Below are 17710 nucleotides of genomic sequence, written 5' to 3' on the forward strand. Positions count from 1 at the left end.
ATATTCAGACTCTGTATTGATTTGTAGGTCTATCCTTATGTCAGTACCACATTGTTTTGATTGCTGTAGTTTTGCAGTAAGTTTTGAAATCAAGAAGTTGAAATCCTCCTACTTTGTTCTTTTTCCAAGACTGCTTTGGCTACTTGGGGTTCTTTGCATCACCATGTGAATATTAGGATGAGATTGTCTCTAGGTATTTTCTAAATTCCCCTATGTCTTCACCAACCCACTGGTTATTTAGGAGTGTGTTGTTTAAATTTCACATATTTACGGGGCTGCCTGGCTGGCTCAGTCGTTTAAGCAGTTAAGCGTATGCCTTCGGCTCAGGTCATGATCTCAGGGTCCTGGGATCGAGCCCGCATCAGGCTCCCTTACTCAGCATGGAGCCTGCTTCTCCCTCTCCCTCTGCCCCCCTTCCCAGCTTGTGCTCTTTCTCTCTCTATTAAATAAAATATTAAAAAAAATAAATTTCACATATTTGTCAACTTCCCACTTTATTGTTAGGAATTTCCTTCTGTTATTGATTTCTTATTTTATTCCATTGTGATCAGAGAACATACTTTGTATGATTTCAATCTTCTAAATTTATTCACATTTGTTCTGTAGCCCAACATATGCTCTATCCCACAGAATGTTCCATATGCCACTGAGAAGAATGGGTATTTTGCTACAGTTGGGTATGATGTTCTATAGATGACGGTTGGGTCTAATCGGTTCGTAGTGTTGTTCGAGTCTTCTATTTCCTTACCAATCTCCTGCTAGTGGGGTAAGTGCTGAACTGCCTGTTTCTTCTTTCCATTCTGTCAATTTTTGCTTCATGTATTTGGGTATATATATTATTTTATTATTGTTATATCTTCTTGATAGATTGACTCTTTTACCAGTATATAATGTCTTTGTCACTCATAACAATTTTCATCTTAAAGTCTATTTTGTTTAATGTTAGTATAGCCAGTCCAGCTCTCTTTTGGTTACTGTTTGCATGGAATATCTTTTCCCATCTTTTTACCCTCCCTTTAAAAAAAAAATTTTATTTGAGAGAAATAGAGATAGTGACAGAGAGCATGAGCAGGGAGGAGAGGGAGAAGCAGGCTCCCTGCTGAGTAGGGAGCCTAAAGTAGGACTCGATCCCAGGACCCTGAGACCATGACCTGAGCTGAAGGCAGCCACTTAACCAACTAAGCCACTCAGGCACCCCTGTTTGTTTGTTTTTTTAAGTGGGCTCCAATGCGGGGCTTGAACTCATGACCCTGAGATCAAGACCTGAGCTGAGATCAAGAGTTGGATGCTTACCTGAATGAGTCACCCAGGCAATCCCCTCATTTTTGTCTTTGAATCTAAAGTGAGTGTCTTGTAAATAGCATATACTTGGATTATGTTTCTTAAAAAATCTATTCTGTCAATCTCTCCCCTTTAATTGGAGAGTTTAAGTCATTTACATTTACTGTAATTACTGATAAGGAAGGATTTCTGCTGTTTTGTTTTCTACATGTCATGTCTCTTTTTGTTCCTCAGTTTCTCCATTACTGCCTTCTTTTGAGTTAAACAGATATTTTCTAGTGTACCATTTTTTTAAAAAAGATTTATTTATTTGAGAGAGAGAGAGAGAGCATGCACACTTGAGCAGGGAGGGGGGCAGAGGGAGAGAATCTTCAAGCAGACTCCCTGCTGAGCACAGAGCCCAATGTGGGGCTTGATCTCTTAACCCATAAGATCATGACCTGAGCTGAAACCAAGAGTCAGACACTCAACTGACTGAGCCACCCAGGCGCCCCTCTACAGTACCATTTTAATTCCCTTATCATTTCCTTCACTACTTATTTTTGAGTTATTTTCTTAGTGGTTGTGCTGGGGATTATAATTACCATATTCAAACATGTGATAAAGCATTTATAATTACATTTGTGTCTACAAATACTATAGTATTTATATGTATGTATTGTATGTATAAATACTATAGTATTATATGTATAGTATGTATACTATTCAAAACAGTACTGAGACACCTGGCTGGCTCAGTCAGTGGAGCATGCCACTCTTGATCTCAGAGTTTTGAGTTCAAGCCCCACACTGGACGTGGAGCTTATTTAAAAAAATATTTTTAAATAAAATATATGTATTGCAATACAGTATAGGCAATGGTGTAGTAAAATTAACAGATGTCTATTTCCCCAACCCTTTCTAGATTAGAGAGGTTAATCCAATGTGCCTCTAAGTGAAAATTTATCAGCATAATTGATAATGCCTTTTTGGTAAACTTCACAGAAACTGTTGAGGAGAACACACCACCCCAAAATATGTCATTTTGGCATATTGATTATTTTGAATTAAAATTACTTAAGAAACAGTCAGTATAAGAAGGGTACTCTGAGTCCCCTTTTGTCCCCCTGAAAGCAGGAAATAAATCTCCCCTGTGAAAGGTATTTTCCCAGTATGTACCAGGAGGAAACGAGACATCCTTATCACCAGAGATAGGAAATTTAGGGTCAAGAAGACTATATAAACAAACCTTGTTACTACCTCATTAATTTATTACCCCGAGCCCAAACCCCTTTCTCAATTCGTCACAAATTTATTGTTTCTTTGTCTAAAAGGTATAAAAGCTGCCTGCTTTGGTTACTTCTTTGAGCATCATATCTTTGTGGCTCCCATATGTATGAAATTATATTTTTCTCCTGTGAATCTGTCTTATGTCAATTTAATTATTAGACCAGCAGAATCTAGAATGGAAGAATCTAGAAGGGAAGGGAACCTATATTGTGAAAGCAAAATAAATCCTGTTTTAAATTAACTGTATACAGTACTTTGTTTTGCAGAAAAATAAAGGATGCTCTACTCATATTGTTAGCTGATAAGTCAATAAAAATAGTTTATCACTATGTGTTTTTTTTTAAGTAGGTTTCACACCCAGCACGGAGCCCAACACGGGGCTTGAACTCATGACCCTGAGATCAAGACCTGAGCTGAGATCAAGTGTTGGAAGCTTAACTGACTGAGCCACCCTGGTGCCCCATCACTATGCGATTTTTAGCACATAACTTGGGAGGACTTGAAAGAATTTAGGGATGCTTCTATAAGAACATTCTTTCCATTGCAGGTACTTAGGTGAACACGTTCTCAGCACCTCAGCTATAAAGCCCGAAACCTGCAACAGAACTGATGTTAAAATCTGTCTCATTCTAGCAATCAGTAACATTTTTCTTGAATATTGGGGGAAAAAAGTCCCATTCTTCTCAGATATTCATTCCTAATACAATGTTATTTTATGCTTAATAATTATTATAAAACTATATATTGCATTCACCAATTGCTTTTATTCAATTGTATGAATAAAGAACTTCTGGATTGAGTCAGTACTTCCAAACCTGTTAAAAAGAAAGCCTGAGGCCCAAAATGGCATCACTTAGTCAAATCACCAAACTGGGCCTAAATACCTAACCTTACTGAAGTTCTAACCTCCTCCAGGAAGGTAATCTTAACTGGTCAGGAATCTTCTGATCAGCACCAATAAGGTAATCTGTCACATGGGCCCTCTCTATCCCCCAAAGGAAGATAAGGTAATCCATCTAATAAGACTCTTTTGTCCCCAAAGGAAAGTCACTTCACCTGAAGTAATTCTTTTTTCTGTTTATAACTTTGTCTTGAGTTTAAAAACTCTTCCCTTTCAGGGCACCTGGGTGGCTCAGTCAGTTAAGTGTCCAACTCTTGATTTTGGCTCAGGTCATAATTTCAGGGTCATGAGATGGGGCCCAATGCCAGGCTTTGGACTCAGCCGGGAGTCTGCAGTTTCTTTCTCTCCCTTTGCCCTGCCCCCTGCACACACATGCACACACACTCTCTCAAATAAATAAATCTTAAAAAAAAAAAAAAAAAGACCTCTTCTCTTTCTGTAGCCCTTTGGAGCTCCCCTCCACTTGCTAGATGGGATGCTGCCTGATTCATGAATCAATTAATAAAGCCAGTTAGAGCTTCAAAACTTACTTAGTTGAATTTTTGTTATTTCACAAACCTTATGTCAAAGAAAATATTAAAAAGTGAAATTTGAGTGCATATTTTACATTCCTTCTTGTAGAGAAGTATGATAAGTGTCCATAAAGTGTTTAAGTGTTAAAAGATAGACACTCTTTGGGGACAAAATCCTGTGGGGGAAACATAAGGGAAATACAAAATTAAGGAGAAAAAGGAATGATGTAAAATTTCCAACTGCTGAGGAAGAGCTTTTTCAGAAGGCTGATGGTAGGTATCAAGTGGGCTTTATATTCCAGGGGCTATAAAAAAAATACTAGTATTAAAATGTGCCAGAAATGACATACTTTGCAAATATAAACTTGTAACACAAGTTTTAAGTTTCAGATGTCAACCAAAGGAATGAGTGAGACGATACACGGTGTTTCTTTAGAGGGTCAAGTCTGAAGACCCCAAAGGAAGCCCTTCACTAAGGGTGGCTCATTAAGAATACAGAGCAAGGACCTCAGCCTTACGGAGGCAGAGATCTGGGGAACAGACAGGTGCTCAGGCAGAAACTCAGTTTACCTACGATAATGATAAATGGTTGAAAGACTTAACCCGCAAGGTTACTATGATAATAAAGGTGGGTGTTTCTGGAGTATTTTCATACCTACATGTTAGGTGTGGTGCAAAGCCCTTTCCATGCCTTGCCTTTGGGCCACAACCAACCGACGAAGTGGGGACTATCATGAGTCTGAATTTCTGCACACAAGTCGGAAGGACTTCACACATGAACAAAGGAAGGCCCAGAGAAGTGCAAGAACTTGCCCAAGGTGGGGATGGGGAGGATTTGTGTGGCTCGAGGCCTGATTTCCAGTCTCCTGATGGTAACTACTCCTCCAGACCATCTCCTGCTGTGTTCTCTCAGGTGTCCTTTAAAGGTGGCAAAGTGAATTAGGAAAAAAAATAACCCCGCCTCGTAAGTGCTCCATTCCCACCAGTGACATGGGCAGCTGAGGTTTCTTTCAAAGGCCATTTCCACAAGCACAGTCATCTCCATGCATAATGACTGGCTACGGACTGACCTGGTTAGTAACAGTGCAATATAATTAAATGCCCTTTCATCCAGGCATTTCAAAGGGCTTCATCAATGTTAATTATGCCCCAAGCCCTTGTGAAGTGGTGCTTCGTTCAATTTTATGAGCATTTAAAGTCAAGCAAAGGCGATGCCACCGGCCCAGGGGTTACACAGTTTGAACACACACCTATTAGCAGCCCTCAAGTGTCTGGCCAAAGAGTTGAGGTGCGCAGAGCTCCTGACCTGAAGCCCCTCCTCCAGAGCCCAGAGCTTGAGAACTGTAAAATGGCGGTGTCTGGGTCTGCTGGCAGGGAGGGAAGTGAGGGCCCCTGCCTGGGTGGCTTCCGCCTCTGGACAAGCCACCGTGTTCCTCTTCTGCAGAGGAACCACGCCAGGTGTGTTCACAGAAGTTATCTAAAGTGGTAAGTGTTCAACAAGCACATGTACGTGGACGGCTAACCCAGAGCAGGGATTCGACCCTGGACTCTGTCCCAGAGTGAAACAACGGTTTCCCACTGAGGGGCGGGTTGTGAGAACCACCTGGTGCTGGCCTTAGGCCAGCGCCCTCACCTGCGATATCTCTGGTTCTTGAGTTCCTTCACCCACAATGTCAGATGGGGAGGGTGCGTCTGAGGCCACATCTAGTCCGGCTCCCAACTGGCTCTCGACTTCACTGGGCAGAGTCCACTGAGGTGGAAGGGACGGGGGGAAGGAGGCAAGGGCCATCCTCATTTTGAAGGCAAATACCTCAGCGGGGGCTGCTGTCAGTGGAGGATCTCAACTATCCGAGAAGGACCAAGACTTGGCCAAAGTCACAGAGCAGGAAAGGGAAAAGGCCAGACCTGATCAGGTCCTCCCAACACTTTGGTCTCCAATATACTGCAGGTGAGGTAGTAGTGAGGTCTCCCAACTCTCAGGAACCTTGTCTTTGGGACATAGGTAGGCCCAATTGGGACACTGTGAGAATAAAGGAGGCTCTATTAATATACATGGACATGAAGCCAGGACTTCCAGCCACTGTACTCATAGCGCAGTCTCGGAATGGGAAGTGCCACTAGTGAGGGAAGTAGGCTCAGGGCAACACTAGAAGCAGGCAGCAAGGTTTCAGACTCAGGGGTTTTCTCGGCGTGGCGTCAACAGACCTCAATGTCAAGGGTGGGGCAGCAAGACCAAAGTCACTTCGTGGACGTTGAAGACCAGCAATTCTGGGCTGGGGTCCTGCCATTGCCACTTACCGCTGTGTGACTCCAGGAAAGTTACTGTAACTCTCTGAGCCTCAGCTGCCCCTCTGAAAAATGGAGTGACTGTAAACGCTCACGGATTGTCACGTTATATGATATAAGGCACGTGTTGAAAGACCACCCAGCACATAAAAAAATACTAACACAATTCTAGCTCATTACTATTATTTTTAAAATTTCCTTTTTTATTATCACTATTATTAGCAACAGCTCTAAGGACCCTTCTGGCTCCAAGAATTGATCTTTTATCAGCTGCAACTCTGGGAAAGAACGGTTTCCAGAAAAGCAGCCAAAGGTCACAGAGGCGGGAAACCTTGCTTGGATAGTGGTATCTGAGTGAAACCAGCTCAAATCTCCAGTTCCAACATCTGCCAACGAGAGCCTCTATGTAAACACTACGGTGATAAGACCAGTCATCACTTGCTATTTAAACTGACCTCCCACAATCCCTTGGGCTTGAAACTGCCAAGAGCTAAGTATAAACTGCATTTTGGCTTGCTCTGAGGATTACTCACATTCAAATACAAGAGATGCATCAGTCTGGTTGAACCAGGCTCTGCTGCCCTGTAACCTGGCTTCAGGCCAGCTCCCTGACACTTACCTTCTCCAGTAGGGGAGGCATTATCTTCCCCAGGATTGCTATTTCAACACTTAATAACCAATGTCAGGGAGAGAAGGGGCCTTGCAGAATGGCTGGCACAATGCGGGGAGTGGTGGATAAAAGCTGGTGGATAAAAGCAAGGGCCTTGGCAACGCACAGACTCAATTCGAATCCTAGCTTTACTAGCTATTGACTGTGTTAAGTTAATTAACCTCTCTGTGCCAGTTTCCCAATATGTAAAATGGGATTATAATAGTATCTACCTTATGGGGCTTTGTGGGGATCAGCACAGTCCCGGCCATATAGTAAACACTCAACCAATGTTCACTGCCATTATGATCATGATGATTACTATAGTAATTGGAATTGGCTACGGAAGCATGATAAAGGACCTATATTTTCCTGCCAGGAAAACTGCCAAAGGTGATACCTGAGCTGGAGCTGAAAGGATAGGTAGGATTTCTATCAGTAGAAACAGGGGATGGTGCAGGCAGCTTCAGTTTCCTTCATCTGCACATTCAGGCCATCCTCGTAACCACCCCTGTAGGATGGATTTAAAGCTGAGCTGCAGAAGAGCTGCACAGCTTTCCCCCAAGTTATAATGATAGAAAGCGAGAAAGCTGGAGTTTGAAGCCAGGTCTCTGATTCTAAAGGCCATGCTCTTAACACCTGTTGTATCTCCCATCTTTTTATCAAATTCTGTCCTGAAGGGTAAGGTACTGACAGAAATAGCTCCCCCTCCCTAGACTGTAAACCCCTTCCGGGAAGAGATAGCTCAATTATTTATAGAGCCCCCTCCCAGGCATGGACAGCAGGTGCTCAGCTGAAATGCCTGTTTGCTGAATAGAAGAGACTGAAGCCCGACTCTTCCGGGCTGAGGCCAAGCCTCCAGGGACCCCAGGCTACGCTGCCTTCTGGGCAGCTGGCCTCCTGGCCTCTCTTTCACAAATCCCCCCTCCACACCACACCACACCCCACCCCACCCACCCCAACAACCAGGGCAGAGAGCAGGGCTGCCATTCAGGGCAAACGGCTTGCTACTGACTTCACCCCACTGATCGAGTTGGACTTGAGCCCTCTTAATGTTTTCCTTGCCCCAAAGATAGATGACTTCGGGGCTGCCTGCCCAGCCCATATAACCACCTTCCACTGAGGGCCACCCACAGGCACGGAACCCCTAGAAACCTGTTCGCTGTGTGACTCCACCCCCCTGCCCGCCACAGATTGGACCAGGGTAGACACCTGACTCAAGCTGGCCAATCAGGTCTTCCCTCCTTCCAGGGTGGGCTAAGAGTCCCGATCCTTCCAATCTCCACTGTCCTTGCTACCTCTGGTTCTAGGAGCTACCCTGTAGTCTTCTAATAGTTTTTTCTTTTGCCTCATCGCCTCTGAAATGGGTTTTTATTCCTTGCAACCAAAATAGCCATAACAAAATCAAGAAGGAGGAAAACAACTTCCCCAGGCAGAATTAAGTACACCTTCCTCTGCTTTAAGCACCTTCATCTGCTCCTCTTTGTAATGACTGGCACTTCTGCCTCCTGCATGGGCTAGGTGCTTTTTCATTGATCCACATGATTGCAGGGATGAGGGATGGAGGGAGGTATTACTACACCATTCTACCCATAACAGAAGCTCTGAGAGGCTAAGCCATATGTCCAACGACACAGCTAGGAAGAAGCAGAGTAGGGATTGGAACCCAGGTCTTCTTCCCTTTATCCACCCCCCGCCCCTGGAACTTCAGTTAGTTCCTAACTTTGCCCATGTGTTTGTCTCCCACCTCAATTCTTTTTTATTTTATTTTTTTTAAAGATTTATTTATTTGAGAGCGCGCGTGCACACACAGCAGGGAGGGGCGGGGGGGGGCGGAGAGAGAGTCTGAAGCCGACTCCATGCTGAGTGCAGAGCCCAACGCGGGTCTGATGTCACAACGCTGAGATCAGGACCTCAGCCGAAACCAAGAGTCAGAAGCTTAACCCACTGTGCCCCCCAGGCGCCTCCTCCCACCTCAGTTCTTCTTGTTGGTAGAGTCACCATGATTGATTTATCTCTGCTCTGGCACGAAGGTATTTCTGTAATAAGTAACTGAGTTAATTTGTAATTAAAATGGAAACTTACTAGAAGCCTCATCTGGGAGAGTGTTCTGTGTTTTCTTAGATTCTGTTTTTGTCTATTTGGCATCCATTCATCACAGAACCAACTGTATTAACTGTATTTTCTTATGTTCTGTATGCTTGATGCTCTGGCATGTGTGGCCTCGCTCACCAGGCACCAGACCCCCTCTGCCAGGCCAGCCAATTCTTAGAAATAGCAAAGGAGCATGCGCAGCAGCACTGTTTACAGTCACCCCAGCTTAGAAACAACCTGAACAGCCAGCAATAGGGAATCTGTCCAGAAAATTTTGATATGGCAACTCAACAGATTATTGGGCAATCATTCAAAAAGTATGCGTTAGGGGCACCTGGGGGGGCTCAGTCATTAAACATCTGCCTTCCGCTCAGGTCACGATCCCGGGATCCTGGGATTGAGCCCCACATCGGGCTCCCTGTTCCGCGGGAAGCCTGCTTCTCCCTCTGCCCCTCCCCCTGCTTGTGTTCCCCTCTCTCGCTGTCTCTCTCTCTCTGTCAAATAAATAAAATTTTTTTTTTTTTTAAAGTATGCGTGGGGTGCCTGGGTGGCTCAGTCGGTTAAGCGACTGCCTTCGGCTCAGGTCATGATCCTGGAGTCCTGGGATCGAGTCCCGCATCAGGCTCCCTGCTCAGCAGGGAGTCTGCTTCTCCCTCTGAGCCTCTTCCCTCTCGTGCTCTCTATCTCTCATTCTCTCTCTCTCAAATAAATAAATAAAGTCTTTAAAAAAAATTAAAAAAAGTATGCGTTAAATCACCACATGGGGAAATACCCCACACACAGGCTTAAGTGAAACAACCAAGATGCAAAACTTTCTGTACAATCTGGTCCCAAATGTGTAACACCAAAAAAAAGACAGGAAGGAAATATCCTGAAATATGAACAAAGCTTGTCTCCAAGTAACAGAGTAGGTGATTTAAACAACAACAACAACAGATCTTCCAAGTGGGAAAGCATCCTTTTAAAAATATTTCTCTACCTTGCAATTTTTATGTCTTTCTCTAACCCCCTATTTTTATGTATTTCCATGAGCGTGTCTTTCCTCTGGATTACACGTTCTCCTACGGGGGGGGGAGCGCTGCCCGTTTCTGCCAGTGACAGGCACACAGCCCCTGGACACATCTGTTAGCCAGCGCTATGCTGTGTTACTCTCTTGTTAGAAAAACACAACAGTTCAAAACCACAAAAGCTCTTGCCTTGTAGGAGAAGGAAAGCTCGCTGAGCGGGTCGGCGCTGCTTGTGGGCGGCAGCTGGTGCAGCTGCAGGGCTGCGCTGTGGGCTCGGTCCATGGTGCTCTAGAGGCACATCCCTGGCCCTGGGCGGGGAGCTGTTGCTACGCGGGGCCAAAACCGGAGACCATCTTCCCTGGCGGTGTTCACCTCCTCCCACCAGCCATCGGAGGACTTCAAGGCTCTTTTGGCTGGCTGACAGCTTCTCCCTCACCTCCACGCAGAGAAGTGCCAAGTTCTGTCTCTCCCAAGCAGACGGACAAGGGTGCAATTCCTTATCCTGGTGGTGCTCTAGGGGGGTGGGGAGGAGCATTAAAAAAAAGGCATGTACAATGTGACACAGAGCCCATCTTTGTTACCCGAGGAGGGAATACTATGAGGACAAAAAACAACCTATCATGAGAAGTGAAGCCCTTAAAAAAATTGTATCATGCCTTTGGCTCCCTTAATAAAGATGTGGCTCATCTACCTCAGAACCTTTCCTCCCCCCCGCCCCCCCCATAAAACTCACCTTTTCTCTTCCCCCCTGTTTCTTTCCTCCCATCACATCCTAATTTAAATCCTACCTTTTCCAGAGGCTCCCCTACACATAAGAGGTGGGATACTGCCCTTGTCTACCTCTGCGGGCCTCCAAAAAAATATCCTGCTGCCACAAAACAGGAACCATCTGTGTTCTTAGGGAAGAAAGAATGAGAAGAAAAGCTATCTCTGCGGGTGGTGGAAGAACTGAGCTGCTACCCAGGGTCAGTCGAGCACAGGTGAGGTAACAGTGGGTGCCGAGAGAAGACCCATGTAACCGGATCACATCAGCTCTGGGAGACTCAGGTGCCTCATCTGTAAAGTGGGGGTAATAATGTGGCCTCAAGTAAAATCGGCAATGACAGTAATTCAGACTGTCATTGTTCACTTTATCGGGCTGATAATTTTTAGCACAGGTCAAGCTTTTCTACGAAATAAGGAAGAAAGATGAAGTATATGCTCCTAGGGTTCTGGGAGGCATGGCCAGAGCACCTTACTACAGTGCTAAGGCTATCTCTGAGGTCCTCATACAGTAAAAAAAAAAAAAAAAAAAAAAAAAAAAAAATCCATACAAATTTGGATTCTACTACAAAGTCTGTTTGTTTTTTTTTTCAACGTGGGTGCTTGAACTCACAGCCCTGAGATTAAGACCTGAGCTGAGATCAAGAGTCAGATGGTTAACTGACTGAGCCCACCCAGACACCACTCAATGTTTATTTTAATATAAAAATGTTATAGCTTTTGATCTGTTATATGCTACCTGTTTGCCTTGGCCAAGTCATTTAACCTTCCAGGCAGTTTCCTCTGCTGTAAAATACAAATAACATTCCTATCTCACCCCTCAGAGTTGTTGTGAGAATTTGATGAAATAATGCGTGTAAAATGCATGCACAGCAAATGGCCAATGAATGGCAGCTATTATTAGTATTAATTTTATTCTCATCAGTTTAATTATTGAATTTACCCACAGATATTCCTTTCTTCCATGCATTCATGCAACAAATATTTATGGAAGGCTTACTATGTGTCAAACAGATGCAGCCTCTGCTATGCTCCTAAGGCTTTAGAAAGTTGCCTCTGAGTGCTGTAACTTCCAGTTCCTTCTGTTATCTAGCCCCACCCCCAGGAATCCTCGTTCCTGGGGTGAACAGCACAGTCATATGTCACAGGGCTAACACTGTGTCCAGCATCTAGGAGACACTGGATGCAGGGCTTAGCACCGGGGCAGCCAAGAAGACCATTTGGCTCAGGTCTCACTTTGTTGAAGGGCCTCAAAATTAAATTATTGCTGCTGCCTCCAGATGACATTATACATTCGCTGTATATTCAATACCTTAATTATATATATACACATATACATATGGTACATATATACAATATATACAAGGTACACTCATCAGACAATTTTATAACTCACATCCCAGAACCAGACCTCCCTGACTGTAAAGACCTATGAATATTTGCAATCTTGTGAAAAGTGTAATTATTCTTCACTATACTTCTTTGTGTGGGTGAAGAGCATGACGGTGTTAAATTTATGTATTTTAATGTTTTGAATATAGTAAAGAGTGGCCCGGGGAGAGACCTCCGAGAGACCCTTGCAGGCTTTCAACCTGGCCTGGACCTGAAGGGGCACTGGAGCCCAAACTGGGAGGGTGTCTGCTGAATCCCCTGTTCAGTTGCAGCTTGCCAAGTTCCGGCCCAGAGCCCGGCATGGTGACCTCCAAACATACCTACTGACTGGCTAAAGGTAGGCCTGTGGAACACCTGGGGCAGCTGGAAGTCTAGAATGGAATGGCTCACTCAGGCCTAATCAACCACAACTCCAGATACAACAGCTGTAGCCAGCCCCGCCTACAGGATGTCAGAGAAAGCAAACAGGCCTTGAGGACATGCCAATGGGGTGATGGAAACCCAGGCCTCCTAACCTTCTTTGGACCAGCTGCTTTGTTCAGGTGGGTTTCTGTTTTTGCTTTTGTTTGTGGAGTTGTTGCAGTCATTTAATTCCCTTTTAAAAAGCAGCTTCCCTCTTTGCCTCAGGGCAAAGGCCTCTGAGGCATCCCCTGCAAAGGCAGGAGGCTTTCCCTCAGCTAGGTAGGAGTTAGGACAGAAAGCTTTGCAGGAACCTTTGCAAGTTGTTCTCCCTTTTAAGGCACACACTGTTTACCTAGTGAATCTCCTTTTCTGCCTTCAAAGCACTTTTTCAGCACAAATCGGCAATGACACTAATTCGGACTGTCATTGTTAACTTTATCGGGCTGGATAATTTTTAGCACAGGTCAAGCTTTTCTACCAAATAAGGAAGAAAGATGAAGTATATGCTCCTAGGGTTCTGGGAGGCATGGCCAGAGCACCTTACCAGAGTGCTAAGGCTTTCTCTGAGGTCCTCGAACAGTAAAAAAAAAAAAAAAAAAAAAATCCATACAAATTTGGATTCTACTACAAAGTCTTTTTTTTTTTTTTTTTCAACATGGGCGCTTGAACTCACAACCCTGAGACATATGCCCAAGAGGCAAGCGACCCCTTAATTCTGAGGCCCTCACAGCCATCAATAAGAACAGGGTCATTGACTCAAAAAAGTAAAGATAATTCTAGGTACTTGCTTCCATTCCACCCCCCGACCTTATCTCAATGAATTATTTCACCAACCCACAGAGCAGGTTGGACAGATGAGAGGACCACAGCTCATGGCTGCTAAGAGTAGGGTTTGTATTAGAATTTGGCTCTATCTGGCTACCATACGATCCAGCAATTGCACTACTGGGTATTTACCCCAAAGATACAAATGTAGGGATCCAAAGGGATATGTGCACCCCAATGTTTATAGCAGCGATGTCCACAATAGCCAAACTGTGGAAAGAGCCAAGATGTCCATCGACAGATGAATGGATAAAGAAGAAGTGGTATATATACACAATGGAATATTATGCAGCCATCAAAAGTAACGAGATCTTGCCATTTGCAACGACATGGATGGAACTGGAGGGTGTTATGCTGAGTGAAATAAGTCAATCAGAGAAAGACATGTATCATATGACCTCACTGATACGAGGAATTCTTAATCTCAGGAAACAAACTGAGGGTTGCTGGAGTGGTGGGGGGTGGGAGGGATGGGGTGGCTGGGTGATAGACATTGGGGAGGGTATGTGCTATGGTGAGCGCTGTGAATTGTGCAAGACTGTTGAATCACAGATCTGTACTTCTGAAACAAATAATGCAATATATGTTAAGGGAAAAAAAAAGAAGATAGCAGGAGGGGAAGAGTGAAGGGGAGTAAGTCAGAGGGAGAGACGAACCATGAGAGACAATGGACTCTGAAAAACAAACTGAGGGTTCTAGAGGGGAGGGGGGTGGGGGGATGGGTTAGCCTGGTGAATAGTATTAAAGAGGGCACATTCTGCGTGGAGCACTGGGTGTTATGCACAAACAATGAATCATGGAACACTACATCAAAAACTAATGATGTGGGCGCCTGGGTGGCTCAGTCGTTAAGCGTCTGCCTTCGGCTCAGGTCATGATCCCAGGGTCCTGGGATCCAGTCCCACATCAGGCTCCCTCCTCGGCGGGAAACCTGCTCTCCCTCTCCGACTCCCCCTGCTTGTGTTCCCTCTCTCGCTGTCTCTCTCTCTGTCAAATAAATAAATAAAATCTTAAAAAAAAACCTAATGATGTAATGTATGGTGATTAACATAACAATAAAAAATTATAAAAAAAAGAATTTGGCTCTATCTGAAAAACAATAAAACACGCCCTTTCCCACCACCTGACGATTGGGCTTCTGGCTGGTGGTGAGTGCCAGTTACGCCAAGCCCTTTCCTTTTCCTGGGTTACAGTCCTCCCCTCCCATTGAGCTGGAAACTATAACTTCCAGCAGACAATGTAGATCAAGAATGCCTCCCCGTATCCACCTGCTAACTCCACCATCGGCTATTGCCAGGAAGCCCGAGCCGGCGTGTAGAGGAATAATTTTGGCAAAGTTACTGCATTTCACTTCCTGATTTGGTAAAGCCTGCCATCACCTATATTAAGGCAAACCCATGCCCCCCTGCAAAAACGGGGAAAAAAACCATTCCGAGGCAGCGAGACTCAGACCCGCAAGGCTGGTGACAGCAAGAAGGAAGGGTATTTGTACTAGGCGGCGTCAGATGATTCCAAATGCATTACCTTTCCTGAAAAAACGAAGGCTGATTAAAAGTCCCCCCTGTCTCAGGTTTAATCACTACTCACCGGGCGGTGTCTCCTCTAAGGCCCACCTATCTCAGGTTTCTGAGAAATGACTTGGACTCTCCGCGCAACCCGGAGGCACAGCCTCCTTCATTCCTTCCTCAACTCAGGAGCTGCCCGAGTGCGGCAGTGTTTTGCTTTCAAAGGCCACGATTTGATTTGCCAGGCCGCCTGCCAGTCAGAAGCTGGCGGGGACTTCGTGCAGGCGAGTGGTTGCGAGGAGTGGGTGGGCGGGACGGCCTCCGGCTATTGGCTGCGCCGCAAAGCTTGCTTGAAGCGTAGTGGGGCGCCTCGGGGCGGGGCCTCCCTCTCGAGCTTTGCGCTCACCTGGAGGGGATCCCCTCTAGTGGCCGCGCCAAGGACATTAGAACAACCCCGCCCCCGCTGCCTGTCCTGGAGAGCTCGGGTGACTGCTCACCTCCCCTGCCCGACAGGTGGGCAGCCTGCCTGGAGTCCATCTTCCAATTCTCAGCGCCACCTCCCGGGCTTTGCTTCTGCTGTTCCTCCACCTTATACTCTCACCATGCCTTCAAATCCTTTACGTCCCTCAAGACCCGGCTCCCCGCAAAGCCTTCTTGAGTACTCGGGGGGTGGGGTGGGGTGCATATACAATTCCCTTGCGGGCCCTCCCCTAACACCTGTTGGCTGCGCTATGTGCCAACCCTCCCAGCGCGTCCGCCGCTCCGCAATGCCTAAGGTCTCCTAGTGAGCCTAGCACTTGATGAGTGCTTCGGTAATGTACAACTGTATACAGTAAGCAATAAATGTAATCAACACGTGCTTGGAGCTTACACTTTTTCACTTACACGCATCTCATTTCAGATCCTCGCAATAACCCCCTGAGTGAGACTTTGACCTCATGCCCATTTTACAGATCATTTGGGCCCAGACCCCAAGGAGGAGAAAGAGCCAGTTTTGGTTCAGATCTGGAGGCAGAGAGAGCTCAGAGGGAACACCTGAGAGCAGAACGAGGTTGGCATTTCGTAGGAACTACCCAAAGGACAGCGTGGCTGGTGCAAGATTTTTCTGGGGCGTGGGGTGGTACGAGCTGCCATCAGAGGACGGGCCAGGGACAGAGGTTTGGATTCATCCTAAACTTATGCGGGGCCACTGCGCGTTCTGAGCAGGGGAGTGACAACTTCACTGTGACTGCTCTGAAGCTTGTAAAGGGGGGATTCAAGGAACACTGTATGTCTGTCCTTGTATCGTTGCCCGTATCAATCTTTTTTCTTTTACTATTATACACAGGGCTTGGATGAATGTTAGTCGTTGTCTTCTAACTAGGATTTCCTGATAGACAAAATTCTAAGGTTCTTGGTCTATCACAAGATATTTGAGGAGTCATTTAGATAACCCCCTATTAAGTTTCCACACTAGTTCTGATGTAATTAACCCGAACCCTAAAATTCTGGCAGTTTCCCTAAGGTTTTGTTTTTTGTTTTTTTTGGTTTGGTTGTTTTTTTTTTTTTTTTGAAACGCCTCTAACGATTGGCCAACAACTTTTCACTCTAAAGAAACAGGAAACCATTGGCTAGTTACTCAGGAGGCGGCCTAAAGGGGGACTCTAGAATGTTAGGCCGGTGGTTTCCATAGCGACGGGAAGGCTGGGTAACCCAGATTCAGCCCAGGGAGACCCAAAGAGGTAGGAGGCAGTTCCTGTCTGGGAACCGGTGGCAGGGTCGTGGGGAGGAGGACCTGCTGGGTGCGCGCTGGTTGGTGCTCCATGGTGGGAAGAAACCGCAGTCGGAGGTGCACCTCCCTGATGGTGTGCCCTCAAAGCCCCCACCTAAAGGGGTGCTGATTATCGCGGGGTGCCCTCCCCATGGGGCTCCTGTGAGGGGCGTGGCCACCTGAATCCCCTCTGCCTCTGCAAATATACACACAGATGGGGGCTCTGGTGCCGGGCAGTGGGTGGATGAAAAAGAGCTGAGTTCTAACCCTGGGTCCGCTCCGGTGGGGGGGAGGGGGGGGAGGGGGGGCGGGAGGGGAGGCTTAGCAAAATCTTCCCTGCCCTGCGCCTCAGTTTATCCATCTGTAAAATGAAAGGGTAAGATTGGAATTTAGTGGTCACTAGCCGGCTGCTAAAGCTCCTTCTCCCGGCTGCTAAAGCTCCTTCTCGCTCTCTGACATGCTTTCTTAGGTTCTCATAGGAAAAGTATGAAGTGGATTATTTCCCTGAGTGCGCTTTGAAAAATGTAAAATACTTTCAAGATGCACCATAGCATTTTGTATAACTGAATTGATAAAAATCTCATGTCCTCAAAACTGCTCATGCAAATACCGTAAAATTCCACATAAGGTAACAGTATACATGATTTGGTATGCGTTGACATACACTGCACATTGATATGCATGTATAAATGTATAAAATATGTGATAATACTATAACATAAATGATAAAGGGTTTTTTTTTAAACATATAGCAGAGTGGAAACACATTTGTATTTACAGTCAGGTGAGTTAAATCCTTACAGAATGTAGCTCCCAAAGGAAAGAGTTGTATTATGACTACATCAGTATGCATTATGGCTAGAATATATCTACCCCTGGTATTCATTCATTACACAGATGTTATTGAGTAACTACTATGTGCCAGGAAACAGACTGGGGATTTAGTGAGGATTCTATTCTTTTGGGGAGACCATAAACAAAGAAGTACATATAATATGTGATTTTGGGTAGTAAAAAGTGCATTGAGAAACATAAGGCAGGGTCAGGGGTAGAGAGAGAGCCGTGGTGCTCCTTA

General features: G+C 45.4%; 2 protein-coding genes across 7 annotated transcripts in view; one reads left to right on the top strand and one right to left on the bottom strand.

Moving 5' to 3' along the window:
• NIPAL3 (NIPA like domain containing 3) overlaps positions 1-15080 on the bottom strand; it is a 55560-nt gene extending 40480 nt beyond the window's left edge. The window contains exons 1-2 of the mRNA XM_025856066.2: positions 14968-15080; positions 10189-10512 (exon numbers count right to left, since the gene is read on the bottom strand). Coding sequence (XP_025711851.1) covers positions 10189-10281 — 93 coding nt within the window. The 5' untranslated portion in view covers positions 10282-10512; positions 14968-15080. The remainder of the gene's footprint in view (positions 1-10188; positions 10513-14967) is intronic.
• Positions 15081-16485: 1405 nt separating this feature from the next.
• The window catches only part of STPG1 (sperm tail PG-rich repeat containing 1), a 50874-nt gene continuing 49649 nt past the window's right edge, over positions 16486-17710 (top strand). For 4 of the 6 annotated variants that reach the window (XM_073903175.1, XM_025855668.2, XM_073903177.1 and 1 more), the window contains exon 1: positions 16486-16606. The gene's annotated coding sequence lies outside the window, so the exon portion shown is untranslated. Of the gene's footprint in view, positions 16607-16655; positions 16677-17710 lie in introns of those variants that run through there. The other 2 variants (XM_073903176.1, XM_073903174.1) reach the window with 2 other exon arrangements.

This window comes from Callorhinus ursinus, unplaced genomic scaffold (assembly GCF_003265705.2).
Source record: "Callorhinus ursinus isolate GAN/ISIS: 27379988/994484 unplaced genomic scaffold, GSC_fseal_2.0 scaffold18, whole genome shotgun sequence".
Classification (NCBI taxonomy): Eukaryota; Metazoa; Chordata; class Mammalia; order Carnivora; family Otariidae; genus Callorhinus; species Callorhinus ursinus.